Here is a 17407-nt window from a genome sequence, read left to right on the forward strand (position 1 = left end):
TGCAAAGAGGCTGATAAGGAGAAGCCGAGTGAATGTGAACCATCACACAGATACAGATACAGAAGAACCAGTGTGGGCTAGAGAGCCTAGGGTTCCTGGTTATATGACCAGTAATGGGTGGACCGTGTGGTCTGTCAACTGCACCTAGACCGTGGAAACCCCACTTGTGAAAGCCAAAGAGGTTGCTGAAGTGAAACAAGATAAAGCAATCAGATTGAACTGTTAAGACACCAGAAGGAGTGTAAAGTTGATTTGGAGCTGTATTTGAACATTGGAAGATTGAGAACCAATACAAGTTGAATGTCATAAACTTGGGAAGGGAACACCGGGGATATGTGGAAATGTCTTGATCTTGGGGAAAGAAACCCAGAGGTTTTGTGAAACTGTCTTGAACTTGGGGAAGGGAACCCAGAGGATGTGTGGAACTGTCTTAAACTTGGGGAAGGGAACCCCAAGGTTTTGTAAGATTGTCTTTAACTTGGGGCAAGGGAACTGAAAAGTAAACCAGGAGATGGAAGAAGCTCAGAAATGTATTTGGAACACTGTTTCTTGTATTGCTTACATCCCTACACATTGTTTACCTTTAGTTGTGAGGGCAAGTATAGGTTTTGGACACAGACAGACTTTTAAGTTGAACTTTCTGACTCAGACATTCCTTAGTTTCTTTAGGTAGGGAAATCCCACCTTATAGGACATGTTAGGCCTTCAACCATCCTGACATTTAAGTTGATAAACAAATTCTGTTTGAACTTTGAATCTGTTGTCTGTGTCTTGCTTCATGATGCCTTCACAATGCCCTAAGCATCTCTTCCATTTCTAGCTCAGAAACGAGCTCTAGGGATACTATAGGGCTTGAGGTTTACAGTTTTTCCAGCTGGGGTCCTGATAAGATGAAATAAACTAGTCATTCTCCCCGGTTGTTCCGAGAACACCTCAGGAAATTGATCTAGGAACTCCTGAATATCAGCCTACTGGGAGGGTGATAACCCTCGGGAAATTAGGGTATCTTCCTGAGGAGGATTGATTAGTAGGGACACCATTATAAGGGTGGTATTTTCAGTCAGATTGACTTTCCATTCTATAAGCAGATTTATGTGATAGATCTGGGCTTTCTAGCGTCTATCCGGTTATGCTATTAGTTAATTTAATGGACCCTTCCATTCCAAGAGTTTATAAGGGCCATGCCAATGGGAAATCATTACATTTTTGGAGGGAGGTAAGAGTATCAACACTGACTGTACAACCAAAAAGATTTGGGTGACTGCCCGTCTATTATTGACCACATGTTGTTGTTCCTTGGCCTGTCCAAGATGTTTCTTGACAATTTCTCACACTATATTCGTGTGTGATTTTAATGTTTGTGCAGTTTGAGAAATTGGCAACAAGGCTTCTTCCCTTTTTCTCATATGTCTCTTTCAACATGTCAAGGACATCGCAGGTTCCCTTCCATACAGAAGCTCAAAGGGAGAATATCCCAGAGAAGCTTGAGGTGTTTTCCTGATGGCAAAGAGTGCCCAAGGTATCATCACATCCAAGTTCTTCCCGTCGGTTTCTTCTTGCTTCTGTAATATTGTGTCTGTGGATGAGATTCCAAGGTCCTTAAGGTTTGAATATTCAAGATTTCCTTAACCTCCATCATTAAGTGAGACATTAAAGTAGTACCTGGTCCATAAGGAATTCTTTTGGAAACCCTACTCTGGAAAGGAGTGATAGGAGATGTTTACTGTGCAGAGGAAAGCCTTCTGGATAGCGGGTGGCATAGTCAACTATTATTAAGATGATCGATTTACCAGTTTGCAGGTTTCTAAAAGGCCCACTATATCACTATATCCATAGCCATTTGTGAAAATGGAACTTCAATTATGGGTAAGGGTTGCAATAGGGCAGGTGGTAACGGAGTGCTAGCAGTCTTCTGACATATGTCACAAGTAGATATGACATTGTTGACTTTGGCAAAGACACCAGTCCAATAGAACCTAGGTATTATTTGGCTCTGAGTTTTTCCTATTTCTTGGTGTGCAGCGGTTAGGTGAAAGTGGGCTAACTCTAATACTGTCCGCCTAGGACTTCGTGGTACCACCATTTGTGTTTGGTGTACCCCTTCAGGTGTTATATTTCGCCTACAGAGTAGTCCACTTTTTAAAAAGAAGAGACTCGCCTGAACTCAGCCAGCTTCTTCCGTAATCACTTTATTAAAGACTTCAGTTAGGATGTGGTCATTCCTCTGAGCAAATTCTGGGGTGCACAAAGGAGCAACCTCTTCAAGATCTTCATAGGGAATTTTTTTGTATAGGTAGGTCTGGTTCTCTGAAAACTTTGGTGCCTCATTCTGTCTCTTTTTGGGAAACTGGAAATATGTTTTTTTCTAATATACCTTGAGCACCTTTTTCACCTTCTATCACAGCATTCAGGGTTTTCCCATGATTCTGTAGGAGGATTTTAACATCCTCTTAGAAAGCAGGATTGATAACCCCTGCAATAACATTTAATTCATATCGCCAGGCCAGACCCGACTTGGAGGTTTGTTGCCTAAAAGTTCCTTTGGGAGGAGTTAACATCAATCCTGTGGGAATGAGGTGTCTTTTGCCCGGAGGTATTTCAATCTTGTCTGTACTTTGTAGTTTGAACCCTATGGATTCAGCTGTGGCAACAGTTGAACTTTTGGCCTTGGCTTTGAGTTTTGTAAATTGTATGGGTCTCCAGCATCTATCAGCTGGTGTAAATCACACCCCTGACACCATTTGTGGCAAGTCAGAAGGAAGACATGGACTTTCAGGTGACATTATCAAGATGATTTAAGAATGTTAATGCCAACATTTCCCTATCACTATGGGAATTTCCTGCCTAACATGCAAACTAATATTCTCGTCAGTCAGTCATGGAATTCCAAATAAAGACGTCTGCTGTCTAAAACTACCCTAACTGATCCTACTACTATGTAAACTAACTTAGACTTGGATAATGACTCTCTTCTCCTTGGATTCTTGTAGTATCAGCCTGACAATTAGTATATGATTATTAAAGTTCTTCTTGTTACTTCTTTGATCACTCTCTGCAACTCTTCCAATGGGCTTGGGAACTTTCTTTTCTCTTTAGGGTTCTCCTTTGTGGGTTTATTACAGGTGTCACTTTCTTTACTGTAGCTCTCAATATACACTTGGTTATACTCCTGGCTGGTGGTTTTTTCCCCCCTTCCTTTATCATAGTTCACTTCAGTTTGGCCTGCCTAACGATGTATCTGTTGCACTATTTGCTCCTGTTTCCCAGCTATGGCTTGTGCTTTCAAGGTATCACGCGTTGTATTCACTTTAGAGTATTTCCCCTTTTCCTAGAGTATGAAAATCACTATATCTTCTCTATTAGTATAGAGTTTCTCAATAGTTTCCCTTCTTGGGCTATCACTCTTTCTCTCGACTTGCTGCAATATGTATTGTGTTTTCGACCTGGTAAAGAGACTAGTTGGATCTACAATATAATGATCCCCTATTCAAGGCCACCTGCGACTCCTGGTTTATTTATTTATTTATTTGTATGCTTATAAAGCGCCTAAGGCCCGCAGGCATCCGGGCGCTGTACATAAATCATACAGGTAACAAAAAAGACATACATAAAACACACGCCCAGAAGCTGAGCACAATAAAGACCAAAAAACAAGCAGATTAGAATAACAACGACAAACAGATTAAGTAAGGCCGGAAGGTTGCAAAGTAAAATAGATTAAGCGGCGTCAGAGCCAGAAAATAATGAAACTGTTATATGAAGTCTACCACATTGGCAAATCAATTCAGTACAATGCTGAGGTTAGTAACAGCTGACATGTGCTGCAGAATTAGAATTCTGTTCAGATACGAGGGTAAACTGCTGGAACCGCAACCCACAATGATGCAGTCGGTATTGACAGTATGGCACCAATTGTCAATCTGAGTTCTACGGAGTACCCTTAGGTCTTGAGTTCTTACACAGTGAGGCCCCAGTTTACAATTAAGCCAAACCAAGATTTTATTCTTCAGGGCCTCCCTTGATTCGAATTGGCTTGGCTTATCAACATTGGTAATGATGACATTTCTGGGGTCCAAGACAAATCTCCTTAGACTGGGGTCCACAATATAAGCCATTTTGAGCTTTCTTTGTCGAAAGTCCTTATGAGATGGCAAGGCTACCAAAGGAGCTGACTTTGTGGGCAACGTAGTTGCCCCATGAGGTGGAATACCCTCCTTACCGGAAACAGGAGTAACAACCCTTGCCTGAAAAGGTTGACCTCCATGGGGGGATTCTATAAGGTCTGTTTGGCAGCTTTAATGGGGACCATTCTTGAAAGGGGAAGTTTGTGAGGAGTTTTCCATTTTCCAAGGTTCTGTACGAGTGGGGTTCTTTGGGTTTAGCAGAGGTAGGATGAACATGTTGGAGCCTACAGACACTACCCATTCCTGAAAGTCCTCGATATTCGCACAGGCCTCATGGTCCCGCAACAACTGATCCTGCAGAGATCGGCAGGGCTCTGGTATCTTGGGGTCAGCCACCACCCTAACAGTATTTACTACTGAATTTTGTCCTGACTGGCTCCCTTTTGATTTCGGCTGACTTAACATGGACTGGACACCCCTCGATGTGTGGCGTTCGAAATTAACCAATTCAGAATTATCCAATTCCTTATTCTTGGCGAAACGCGCATTAATCCCTCCTTGATCGTCTTGGGAGTTAGTTACCTTTGGCTGCAAGGGCATAACAGTTGGTGGCAAAGAGCCAACAGATTTGTCTTCAGAATTAAAGCCAGTTTGAAGATCTTTGCTAATAAGCAGAAGTTTGGAGCAGAAAAGCTGTTCTTGCTGGAGCTTCAATCTTCTTTTAGGACTCAAGGCTAAACCATCCGATAAGCGGTTGCTATTCTTATAAGGAGTCAGAGGAAATGGTTGGGGGGGGGGGGGATTTCTCTCTACTCATGACGATGGCTGGCATACTGAGAGGACCCGGCCCTTGAGTGGGAGCATTTTCCGTTTCAGGAGTCAGGTCTGTGCCCTTATTCCTGCCTGACACTGAAAGCATCCTTGTAACTGGCATGGCGCAGGAAGGAGGTTGCAGGAGCTACTAATTACCATGCACCGTGACCAAACCGGGACCAAACCACAATAAGACATCCAAAAGAAGCAAATAAAGGCAATCGCTGTTTACATGCAAGTGTGGCTCAGTGCCGGATAGGGCCCTCTGCAGGTAGCTGGGAAGGAGCTCAAGTGTACTCAAACGTACTCGCCATGACCCAGACCTCCGTGTGCAAGCGGTAACGGCAAAAGACTGCGGGAAACTGGGGTCCTAGTGGATTAACAATCTGTGAGCTGTGACTAGATCTAGGTGCAACAAGGGAGCAAGAAACACAGAAGCAGACACACCCGCGGTCCTCACTGCCGTAGCTCTCCACTCTCTGTTCTTCCTCTGTGAAGATCAGAGGAAAGCACTCAACATTCACTGAGCCACGTCAGACCACACTGCCTGATACAACTGCCTCCGACATTGCCTGCGACCCGGTTACCTTCTTCTTCAATGCAGGGCATGTTCTGGAGTCAGGCTCATCTGGAACTTTCTTGCCGGTTGTCGACTGCCAGCGTTTTCTCCTTCTCTGGCATAGGGTTTCTCATGGTTTCCCTTCCTTCTTGGTTTCTCGTCTTGCTTTGGTGTTCTGGTATTGGGACTTAGTTCCTTCTGGCTTCCCGTTTACAATGTACTCGATGGAGTTGTCTGGACCATCGGTCCACCACAGCTGTTTCCCCTTGGTCCTGCCACCATTTATGCATTTATGTTTGGGCTCCTGCCTGGCTGGATTCTCTCGTCACGGCCTTGTCACAGCATTGGCGTTCCACTCGATCTGGTGGAGCGAGTTTGAAACTTGTGGGCTCTCTGATTCCTGCTTCCTGCAGATGTTACGTCTCTCAGGGTCTTTGCATGTTGACGTCTGATTTCCTCTCTCTTTCGATTCCTCAAAGTTACGTTACAAGAAGTACTTGTCTCAGTGGATTGGTTAATTCTATTTAAAGGGACATAATCCTTTTCTTCAAAATAATGGCATCTCTGTAGAGTTTCTTTGTCCCAGTATGGCTGTAAAGAGATTTCTGGAGTTTGAGAATATCTCATGTATGCCATAGTGTGTGCCACTGTAGGGAGTACCTCATGCTAATGGGAGTCCTTGGGCCTCATTCCGAGTATGGTGGTAGGGGGTTAACGGCACCGGTAAGGATGCCGGTGCCGTTAACCCCCTACCGCCATATTCCGAGGTCCCTTAGCGGGTCCCACCAGGAAAGGCTGGTCTAACCAGCCGTTCTTAGCGGGACCCGTTAAGGGACCATGGAGCTAATAACGGGCCTGCAATTTTCGGGCCCGTTATTAGCTCCTTCCCCATTCCCATTGAGCCCTATGGGGAATGGTTTTCTGAATGGGGACTTACCGGTTCCCCCAAGGTTGGAATGACCCGGTAACTCCCCATTCAGAGACACCGGATCCGGACCCGGGTTTGGAGGCAGCCATGGTGCTAATAGCACCATGGCTGCCTCCAAACTCGTAATGACCCCCCTTGTCCTCTAATGGGTAGTCTCTCTCAGTGAGGTCCCACTTGCCCCTTCTCCTAGACAGGGACCTGCGGAACTGGGGCTCACCCCCCTAGCCTCACAGGAAGAACGCCCCCTTGGGGAGAAGGGATGAATTCCCTTGATTCGTCACACTGGCCGTAATGGGCAAACCCCAGAGGTGTTTAACTTTCTAATATAAGGTGGAAAAAGCTGAAGCTGTCCCCCTATGAGGAAGACTGTGGTTGTGTGAATTTGAAAGAAAGAGTGCTGTGGAGGGCTGAAAGGGGCAAAGGAATTGATTGCAGCCAAGTGGATGTTGTTGTCACTCCAAGGCATGGCTCCCTGGTAGTAAACCCATCATGCCATTTGGAGAAGGCTGGCAAATGGAAAGAGGTTCTGAGAGCAGATGTGCCAATCTCTAGATCCCATGGATTGTCATACTCTGCCTCATCAGGAGAGGCGTCTTCGAGCCATATAAGTTATTACACAGCTCTTTGCATGTAGGGGTCTTTGGAAGGGGTAGGCTGAATGTACAGCTCCACAGTGAAGGAGTCTCAAGTTCTTATAGGATTTCCTCAGTTCCTCACCAAGGGAGGTTCCTCTAGACATCATAGGCTACCATAAGAGTCATCACAAAGGCACAAGTCTTGTTCCTGAGGCATTAAAGTCAATTATTCATTCACAGCCTTCCATTTCTATTTACAATTCCCACACTTACAGCACCCTTACAAGTAAGAATGGGTATTGCTGATTTTGTTCAACATCTCCAGAGGAAAAACCAACTATGGAAATAGAATACCTGCCAAGAAGTGATAATCTTACCAGCTGAGGTGGGGAGGTTTTTTATGGAGTGAAGGGCGATGGTCAATGTCCCACACAGCATGGAGCCAGGATTGCTACCTGATAGAAGGAAACAGGAAGTCAGAGGAGAGGTGAACATCCAAGAAATGGAATGAAGCCCCCTCCCTCCATTAACAGACCCATACACCAGAACCGGCCTGTTATGGTTTCCTTGCACCCAGTCAATAGTTGAATGAGTTAGCTGTCACAGTTTATAGTTTGAGATTTGCAGATTTTCAGATGTGCCAGCACTCCTAGATGACACTGACTGATCTAGTCCAAGATGGCACATGCACATTCTTTCCAAGATGGCACCCACATGGTTATTCAAAATTACACCTACATACTCAAGATTGTGTAGAGACTAATTTCAAGATAGCAACCACCAACAGACTCATTGTAAGGTGACATGCAAGCCAATGTGGACATCAATTCTTGATACAAAGTACAAGATTTATTTTCAGTTTCACACAGGAGGAGGGAAAAATACAGGTGTATGGGTACCACTGCTATCTCCCATTGTCATCTGTCCCGAACCCCCAGAATCCTAAAATGATGTTTTAGTTGTTCTTATTGTGGATTACCATATTTGATTTATATGACTGTACATTTTTGATGGTTTGATTTCACCCAGTAAAATGTCTGGGTGTTCATTTTAGTGAAATGAAATATTCCCCTGTAAACCAGTAGCATATTTATTCCAGGATGGCCTCGGAAGATTAGTTCCAAGATGGCACCTGCAGGTTAAAACAGTAACAACATGACAACTTAAGTCTCTGTCCCATATAGAACCTGAAGGCTTATTCCAAAAAGCACACGCTGACTGAAATCAAGTCACCCTCCCACAGGAATGCAAGATGTCTTCCCGTACAGCTTCTAGGATTATTATCGCAGATATTTTTTTCAAGTTGGACCCCGCTCATTCTGAGATTGCCTACCAAGTCAGAGTTAGTCGAAAGCCCTTATACTGTATCAATATGGCACCAACAGACTTAGTGATTTCCTTACAGTCAAATGGACTTGTGAATACTGCAAATGACAGCATTGTCATGCTATATGTGTAATAGCTTAATTATTGAATCCCTTGTCTGCCACAGCTATGAATTTGGAAACCTCGGCCATACTGGCGGAGGGTTCTGAAGAACCCTAAACAGACACAAACTCAGATGAAATCTGTCAAATAGGCTCCAAACTGCATTATCAGGCCAAGGCAACAAATACACACTACGGAAGATGATTTATCTGAAAATATCTGTTCTTATGCACACATTGTTAACCACGATAGACCAATAGAAATCTGAAATGCAATCCATAAAGATTTGGTGCCAAGAAAAGTCAATTAGAGTTTGCTTCCACCAGTGCATGTGCCCAGACCAGGCATGTCTACAGAGGGGTATCTCAGAAGTTCCTTATTCCCAGGCAGGAAGCACTGCTACACCTCAAGAAGCTATGTGTCAAACCACAGGTTCTCCAGGGTGTGATGCCCCAAATGACTGCATGCCGATTTCATAATAGCCCAGGTCCTTTAGTGGCAGCGACCACTTGCTTTCACCAAGAGAGGGAATTGGAGGAAGAGTGAAGGGCTCGATATCATGAACAAGTCCAGCAGAAATGATCCCTGCAGGATTACAGATACTGCAGCCCGGACAAAGCTGTCCAACACACACAGCCAATAGCACTCTATCTGCCATTGTGCAGAAGTAATGTTGCAAGCACAAGGTAGACGCTTCGGCCTCTCTGTGAGTTAAAGAACTGGCTTCCTAGGGAATCCATCCCAACTCTGTCCCAGCCATACTGTGCTGAGAAAGGTTATTCACAGGTAAAAAGGCTATAAACACTAATAGCCTGAGTAAGGGTATATAGAGAAGTGAAGAACAGGGAATGGAATTCGGCTCAGAATTCAAACAGGAAGAGCAAACATCACATACCCAAGGGCAGTCAGTCCTTTATATACATTAGCGGGCAGTCACACCCAGGTCCACACAATTCCGCCATTGTGAACAAACTCTAAAGTGATCACCTTACTAACTGATCCACCCATGGGAGGCAGCCATTGGTGGAAAACTTCACACCCTGTTTCACCTGAAAAGGCTGTACCTGCCCCATAGAGACCAATTCTCTGACAGCTCTATCCACGTATCAAAGCCAGTATAGACCACCCTCACACGCCGCTCCACCCCTGGGATCCAGCCCAGGAGTGGAGGTACCACTTAGCAATTTGCTCCACCCAAGAACACAAAGGCTGGAAGGACCCCTTCAAAAACATTTACCATTGCTTTCACTCTGTAGCGGGAGTGTCTCGGTCCTGCGCAGTTCCACTAATCGACTGGTTAGTTTTGTGATGCCGGAAAATACCAACTGCTCCGAGTCCAGATCTGTGAAAAAGATATGAGAGTAAGCCAAAATGTCCACCTATTAAAACAGGGTCTCACCGGATAGAAAACCCTTTGAACCCCTGGAGGGGTGCATCACTCCTCTAAGGAGGCACAAAGTTCAGAGATACAAATAAAGTAGGACCCTGGAGATTGGTATTTACTAGGGGGGGATATTAGAATTATTACAGGAGGAATGTGTACATGTGGGAGGTGAGGGCTGATGGAATTAGCAAAGGAGGGATATGACTGAAGATGGGAAGTGTATCTTACATTATCATAGCAGTCTAGTGTCTACTAACGGGTGTAGATGTCAGCCGGGTAAGGGGGTATGTCTGATGCCTGAAGCCCCTCCCCACATACACTCATGATGTCCTTTTAACCATCAAAGTCTTAGTTGCTATTTTTGGACTGCCTCCTTCTTTTCGGATATGTGATGTTTCCTCGCAGGAATTTGCTTGCGGTCCTTTTGTACGAGTTGCTTTTTTTTTATACCACATTTCACTGCACAAAATGCAGTGGGAGACACCTGGCAATCCTCCCCACCTTTCTAAATATCCAAACCCAACCCCCCATCTGCATTTGCGGTGAAATGTGGTAACAAAATTTCAGAACAAATGGGCCTCGAACCAACTGGTTGCAGAGGAAATGAACGAGTACCTTCTTCTCAAGGCACACCATAAAATATGAAATAACGCGACAGGCAGAAAGTAATTGATGGCAATGTGAACATATTATCTATTTGCACCACCTCAAACCTTATTTGCTTTAAGAACCTGCAGACAATACGCAAGGTGTGATAAATGAAACAAAACGGTGATGGGCAACACGTGGATTTGATCGGATTTCCGATTTAAAAACAAATCTACAAGCATACTAATTAGATGACAACTGCAGCTCAGGAGTGGCGCTGTTCCATTTTGTCAGGCTGGACGGCAGATTGCGCAGGACTCAACCGCGCATGCTCAGTGGCAGAGAGAAAGGACGATGAAGGGTTCCAGAAAACAATGCGTTGACAGGCCACAGATGTGTCACAGCAGGCAAAGACCACCTGCACTAATTCTCCCTGTGCGTGACGTGTTCCTCTGGATGAAGCCCAACTCTGGTAGCAGCAATGGGAATATTTTACACCGGAAGAGCCAGTGTGGATCCTTTTGCGAAATATGATGCGTCGTCACTACCCCATGACTTATAGCGCAGCACCAACTTATTTGGTTTGCCCTGTTGAGTTCTGCTGTGCCCACTTTTCAAATATGGGGCAGGTCTGGGGTATCAGAAGGTGACGACCAAGAGCCACCCACCTGGTATTATACATTGCGCAAGCTACTGTCCCCATGTAGGACACTGACCATAGCTCAGTAATGTGACGGACGAGCAGCCCAGCAATCTTCACCCACGTGATATGTTTGTGATGGCGCTAGTTGCCAACCCCCAAGTGGAAATATCATCAACTGCATGGGAGAGAGTCTCGGGTAAAGGGTCCTCAAAGATGACAGGCTACCAATCCTCTTTTGTTTTTAGGGTGTGCACCCCACAATAAGTGGTGAATATATGGCTCAGGATGAGCCATAACATTAGGATCTATGAAAACATTGAATTGAGAGGTAAATAAAAAGCCCAGAAAGCCATGCAAGACTTCCGGATTTGCTCATCAAGATTGAAAACGATTGTCCTTCCCGTCCAATCAAGAAAGGAACAGGAAGGCCATGGGCGTGTCCCCGTCTCTTTCACCCAAGGAATTGCACAGGGTAACTGCCCACGAGACCCTTAAATCAGGAGTAGGCACCACAGATGGCGTCCCGGGACATGCTGATCTAACATCTGGATATGCCGTTTGATGCTCACTCTGTTAGGTGGGTGGACTGGTGAGTCTGATAACAATTTAAAGCCTCCAGGGAAAAAGAGCTACATCTCATTGGCTGCTAGCCCCTCTACCTCTGCCTCTCCCAGTAAGGACCAACATCAACTGTATTCCTTTCCCTTAAAACGTGGAGGCTAAGGACAGGGACCTCAGATGCCTCAGCAGCACAATCATTGCTTTCACCCTGGCAGAAGTAGAGGAACCAGTTGGGGAAAGTCATCCTTTGCAGTCCTCCAAGGACCTCGGCCACAAAAGCCCTTTGAATGTGCCTTTCCTTTGAACACATCTCCTGTAGATACCAGGAGAAATGGGAGCAGATAACCTCACACCACAGCGTCATCCATATCTTTTCCCAGAGCTACTCTCTCCTGTTCCTGCGTACGCCATGCCCAACCCCACCATGTGCCAGGCTACATCTGGAACTGATGGAGGATGGCCCATGCTTGCAGGGCGGGGGTCCATGTTTCATGTTTTTCCCTACCTAGATGACTGGCTCTTGCAGGTGAGATCTGTGACCAAGTCCCACATCAGTGATGGGACTGGTAGGACCATGGAGACAGGCTGCCACCCCACATTCACTGATGTAGGGCCCGGAGGAGGTAGAGAGATGATTCCCCAGCTTTCCCAGTTGATCACCAGCCTAAGAAAAGACCCCACCCCTAATTCCTAAGGGATCCCATGATTTGGAGGTCAGGGGCTTCCAGGGGATCTGAAGCCAGAGTGAGGGACCGGACATTCAACATAAGGTATGTCCATCTTGAGTGGGTGAGTATGAGAAAGTATGCCAATAAGCCTGTTATTCACAGTTAAACCCATGCTCCTGATAACATGTACAGCAAACCTCCATGTCCCCTACATCCTCCCATTCTCCTTAACAGGCGTGTATATCATAAGGCTACACCTAGACAATGGCAATTACCAGCAGAAATGGCATATCATTTGGAGGACCTTGTACAAAGGATAGCCTGGTGTCCAAGACTCAGGGCCTGATTCTGAGCACCATATAAAGAAATATGTAATTCTGCGCTGGAACACCACTTTCTTTATTTGCGGAACATAGCAAATAAGAAAAGTGTTCTTCCAGCACAGAATTGCACTTTTCTTATTTTATATGGAGCTCAGAATCGGGCCCTGAAGCTGGCAGACAATGGTGATGGGACACACCTGAGAATAGAACGTGGTTCCCACAGCCCAAGGTATTCAATAATGGACTTTACAAAATGGATGGCCGACAGTTACTGAGTGTCCAGCACACACCCGGGAGCTTGGCCAGAGGACACTTTTGGGCGTGAAAGAGACAACTGAGATCTAATGGCTGGCTGTTGCCGGGTGCACCCGCTGTAGCGACAACTGTAAAAATATGACAGGCAAGATGGTGGACAGGCTTTCTAATGGTTTGGTCCTCAGACCTGCACATAGCCGTGTGGATCAACCAAGAAGAGCTGAGAAGGAGAGTTTGAATTTTGAGCACTGATCCCCATGCCCCACCAAGCTGCAAAGCTGAGCAGGGGTCAGTCTTTCTGGGCCCCAGGGATGGTCCCTTACAGGCATAAGGAGCTCATCACTCTATGCTGTGTGAAAATTGTCAGTGGTTGGGGACAGGTAGGAAGGTGGTAGCAGCGGGGAAGGAGAAAGAAACTGAGAAGGAGGCGGTCAAAAAGTAGAGGTTGCAGAAAAGTAAAAGTAGCGCAAAAACGAGGATGAGATTTGACAGCTGTGGGGAGGGAGGCACAGAGCAGAAAGAAGGAGGAAGATAGAGGGAGGAAGCAAAAGAGCAATAGAAGAAGCAAGGTTGGGCAAGAACAGTTTGACATTTGGAGAGGAGATTGGGAGAGTAGCAGTGGATTGGAAGGAAGGGTCAGATAGAGAGACAGAAGGAGCAGAGGAGGGCAACAAATGCTTGATATCAGGTGAGGCGACGGTGGGAGAGAAGCATTGGCATGGAAGGAGTGTGATGAAATAGCTACTGCTCTGCAGGAGTACAGGGAAGATGCCTCGTCAGCCCCTCACTAGTACTAAACCAGCAGTGATACCATCATAATGGTGAAACAGGCAAAGCTCGACATGTATATCTCCTTCACCTCTTTTGGAAACATCGGCAGTGGGCCGGCAATATCTTCTGGAGGGGTGTGAGCTGATACCATTAGCAACTCAAACAGCATTAGTACAATGGTTCCAAAATAAAAGTATGTCCAATCAGGGTTCTATAAAAATAGGGGCTTTAATAAAACACTAATTTAAAAACACTAAAATTCCACCCCTGCAAGATAAACACAGAGAATGCAGACTTAGATGCGAAAGAGCACTCAGCGTTGATGAGTAGGTGTTTTCAGTCAAATAATTTTTCAGCAATGTCAATTGTTCACAAATATGTCTTTTGAAGGTAAAGAAAGCAGTGCTTAAAAGTAACTATAGTCCTTTAAAATGGACTAGAGGGACAAGGCCTCTTCAAAATACATTAGTTCTTTTGTTGAGTGCTCGACAGCATCAGGCAGATGTTGAGACATTTGAGTTGTGCGGAAACACTCGTGAGTCTGCATGGAGTCCGTTCCAACTGCATGCCCCTGATGAATTGTGTCAGCATTCAAAACGGTTGAGTTGATAGCTTCTAGTGGCTCGGGACACCAGTCAGGTCCGTTGCTTCCATGAGTTGAATCAGCGATCTGGTCGAGACAAGGCCATCCGCTTCAATGGGATGAGCTGGAATCTGGATGGCTGGAAGTTCAGCAAGGGATTTGAAGATTTGTAGAATGCCGTAAGCAGAACAGCAGGTCATATAGCAGCTTAAAAAGCATTCAGCATGGTCAAGCCAGCCTCCAGGTGTTTTGAGGTAATAAAACCAACCAGCTTCTGAACTTCTAGTTTGCTGGGAGGCCCAATCCAGGGTCCTCAGGACAAGGGAGTCTTTTAGTACTGCACTTCCACTCTGGGACGTTTTCTGGCACCTAAAGTGAACTATTCACCTCCAGTGAGCAGGATCCTTGATTCAGTGCACAGACAGCCAATAAGCCTTGGTCCACAGCAAGCCACCACACGGTTACCTGGGGATGGATAGGGAGAAGTACTTACCTTTGCCGTGGATGCCTTCTGTTTTCACCTCCTTTGGAAATGACTTTGGAAGAGATTGTATTCGCAACAAAGGTCCATTGAACCCCTTTTCTTGGCTTGAGAGTCCAAAGATGAATCACATAAGGAGGGGGACTCCCCTCCTAATAGAGGAAAAACTCACATGGGATTGGTCCAATGCAGGTCTGCTGTAAGGGGTTCAATGCAGACTGTTGTAACATGTGCCCTTTGGCTTCTTACATCGTAACTAGTGTGCATCATCTGCAGAAATTGTAGAGAGCCCTAGAAAAAAACAATCTGGTGGAACCTCCCTCTCAGCCTCTCTCTCTTCTCTGGCTGATCACATTCCACACCCTTCTCATGTCTGCTGACTTCAAAAGGGACTCCAGTGGTCAGTACCTTAGTGTGAGCGAGGCTTTATGTCAGTGCTGCCCGTAAAGCACTGATTTCAAGGAGATCCTGTGTCCTGGGAGGAATGCGTTGGTCGTCTCCTGGTGGATCAAAGAGGCAGCTTCCTGACAACTGTCCCACGTGGCAGTGGTATAGAAATACTGCCATGTCATAGTTGAGCCATGCTCACCAAGCTCACACTGGTATGATATCAAATTGCTGTGGCTGTATAATTGTGTGTCTCTAGCAGCCACCATGCCACTACCAGGCATGGCATATATTTGGAGAATGCATGATTTCCACCTCACTACTCTGTCCTCTCAGAGCCTGTTCATTGCCCATCAGTTATGTTACTCTGCCCTCATTGCCCTACACACACTAAACTACAGTATTCGTCCCTCGAGATCCTTGGCATACACTCCATAAAACCATTATTGGTGCCCTACACTCACTGCACTTCTTGATCTCCCAGTCCTCACAGTGGTCATGTGCGATTTCTGAGAACACCTTTAGTTCAACTTGTGTCACAAGGCTGACTAGGGTACACTTACAAAATTACTTAATTTGAATCAGTGGTGCAGACTATTAAAACGGCACTTCTGGCTGCTGTGACTTTGTGTTCCAGCAGCTGTCAGGAATGCACATGCAACCTTTGAGCTGTCCTTGTGCCACAGGGTGTCAGCAAAGGCTATTATTTTAGCATGGAGCATTTATGAAAGGTGGTTCTGGTTGTATGACACCCCTTTCAAAAACAGAATTCCCACATAATTTTATTTGATAAAAATCCAAAAAACACAAGCTATCCTGCCCTCACATGATAGCATTCTGTCATGAAGAGGACAAAGAGGACGGCTGTATTGAAGGAGCCAAGGAGGGTGAATAATTAATAATACCTGAGGAGGAGGAAGTCTGGAGAGAAGAGTAAGGATGGGAGGAGGAAAAGAGAAAGAGAAGAGAAGCTTTGAAAGCAGATATGGTTTGTACAGAGTCCCTAGTGAATTATGTCAAAAGGAGGAATGAGGTTAAGGAAGAAGGAGGAAGTAGGAAATGATGATCGCAAGCCAAGAAAAGGGGCGAAGAGGACCCAATTGTTGCAATTCTTTATGGAGGTGGTAGGTGGAAGCACAACAGTGGATGGGATATGGAAGAGCAAGGGAGGTCAGGAGAAGGAACCCCACACCTGCTTGGTCACCTTCCACCTCAATGCTTTGGTGCCTGTGTCCTTGCATTCCCAGTCCTAGGAACATCTGGCATAGAATCATTCAAACAAGGAGCCCTGATCGATGACTCAAGAGCCCCACGAACCTTGACAGGTAGAAATGACCACCCAGGAGAATAACATCCATACCAAGCAAAGAAAGAGCTAACACTCAGCCAAGCCAAGAAAGAAATGAAGGGGACAGATGAAACCCCTCAGATTCGTAGCTAAGTTTTACTTGACAGCCAGGAGGTTGAACCCAAGGGAAGAGAGGGACACAATAACAGACTATGATCCTAAAGCAATCTGGAATTGCTATTCCTTTGTTTCTTTGGTAAATCACAGTGTTTATGTTCAGTCCACTCTAAGGCCTTGGCTCACTCTTGTTGTGAAATAAACCTCTTTCTTGTACACCTTCTGAGTCTTGAGTTGTCAGTTGATCCCACTGCTATGATAGATCAGAAGGCCGAGAGGTTAAAGACCTCAGGACGAAGTGCTCCGTTATCAATTCCCTAGGATTTTCTCTGAATGAGAACAATCCCTTCTTTAGCCCTTACAGGAGCCTCCAGCTCATAGGGGAGAATCTGGACATAACCTAAAGCATGGCATTTCTTCCCGCAGAATTTGACAGGCATACAAACCACGACAGCACAGTTCCAGCTGAGGCCTTCTTGAAACCGTAAACCCTCATGGTTTATTGCATCTTCTTGTTTTTAGAATTTGGGGTGCATGTGTGGTTATTGGAGTGGTTCTTGTGGAGTTCCCAAGTCACAAAGAGATGAAGAATATTCTCTGAGCTGCCCCTCAAATTTGCCAGGACATTCAGTGGTGGGTTCCCCAGCCAACCATTTCCGTGGGAATCTGTTTAACTAATCATAGTCCTCCATCACTCTGGAGACATATCCATCCCTGAGGGGCTGTGGAGCTCATCTTCAAGACTGTTCAGTGAGTGGTCTTTTGGTCTGTGGGAATGTCACAAAAAACGATTTCACATCAAGGTTTTGGTGCTGACAGTGATACATTATTCTAATTTTCCATTAACTAGGGATATGATGTCCAGGTGCTGATGGATAGTATCACCACTATGCATTAGATCAACAATAAAGGCAGTGTTGGGTCACCAGGA

General features: G+C 45.5%; 1 protein-coding gene across 1 annotated transcript in view; it reads right to left on the reverse strand.

Moving 5' to 3' along the window:
* Positions 1 to 17407, reverse strand: part of LOC138580811 (active breakpoint cluster region-related protein-like) — a 392929-nt gene that overhangs the window by 175607 nt on the left and 199915 nt on the right. Inside the window, exons 13-14 of the mRNA XM_069651664.1 lie at positions 9665 to 9769; positions 7377 to 7454 (exon numbers count right to left, since the gene is read on the reverse strand). Coding sequence (XP_069507765.1) covers positions 7377 to 7454; positions 9665 to 9769 — 183 coding nt within the window. The remainder of the gene's footprint in view (positions 1 to 7376; positions 7455 to 9664; positions 9770 to 17407) is intronic.

Source organism: Ambystoma mexicanum, chromosome 3p, assembly GCF_040938575.1.
Source record: "Ambystoma mexicanum isolate Mex_15411 chromosome 3p, UKY_AmexF1_1, whole genome shotgun sequence".
Classification (NCBI taxonomy): domain Eukaryota; kingdom Metazoa; phylum Chordata; class Amphibia; order Caudata; family Ambystomatidae; genus Ambystoma; species Ambystoma mexicanum.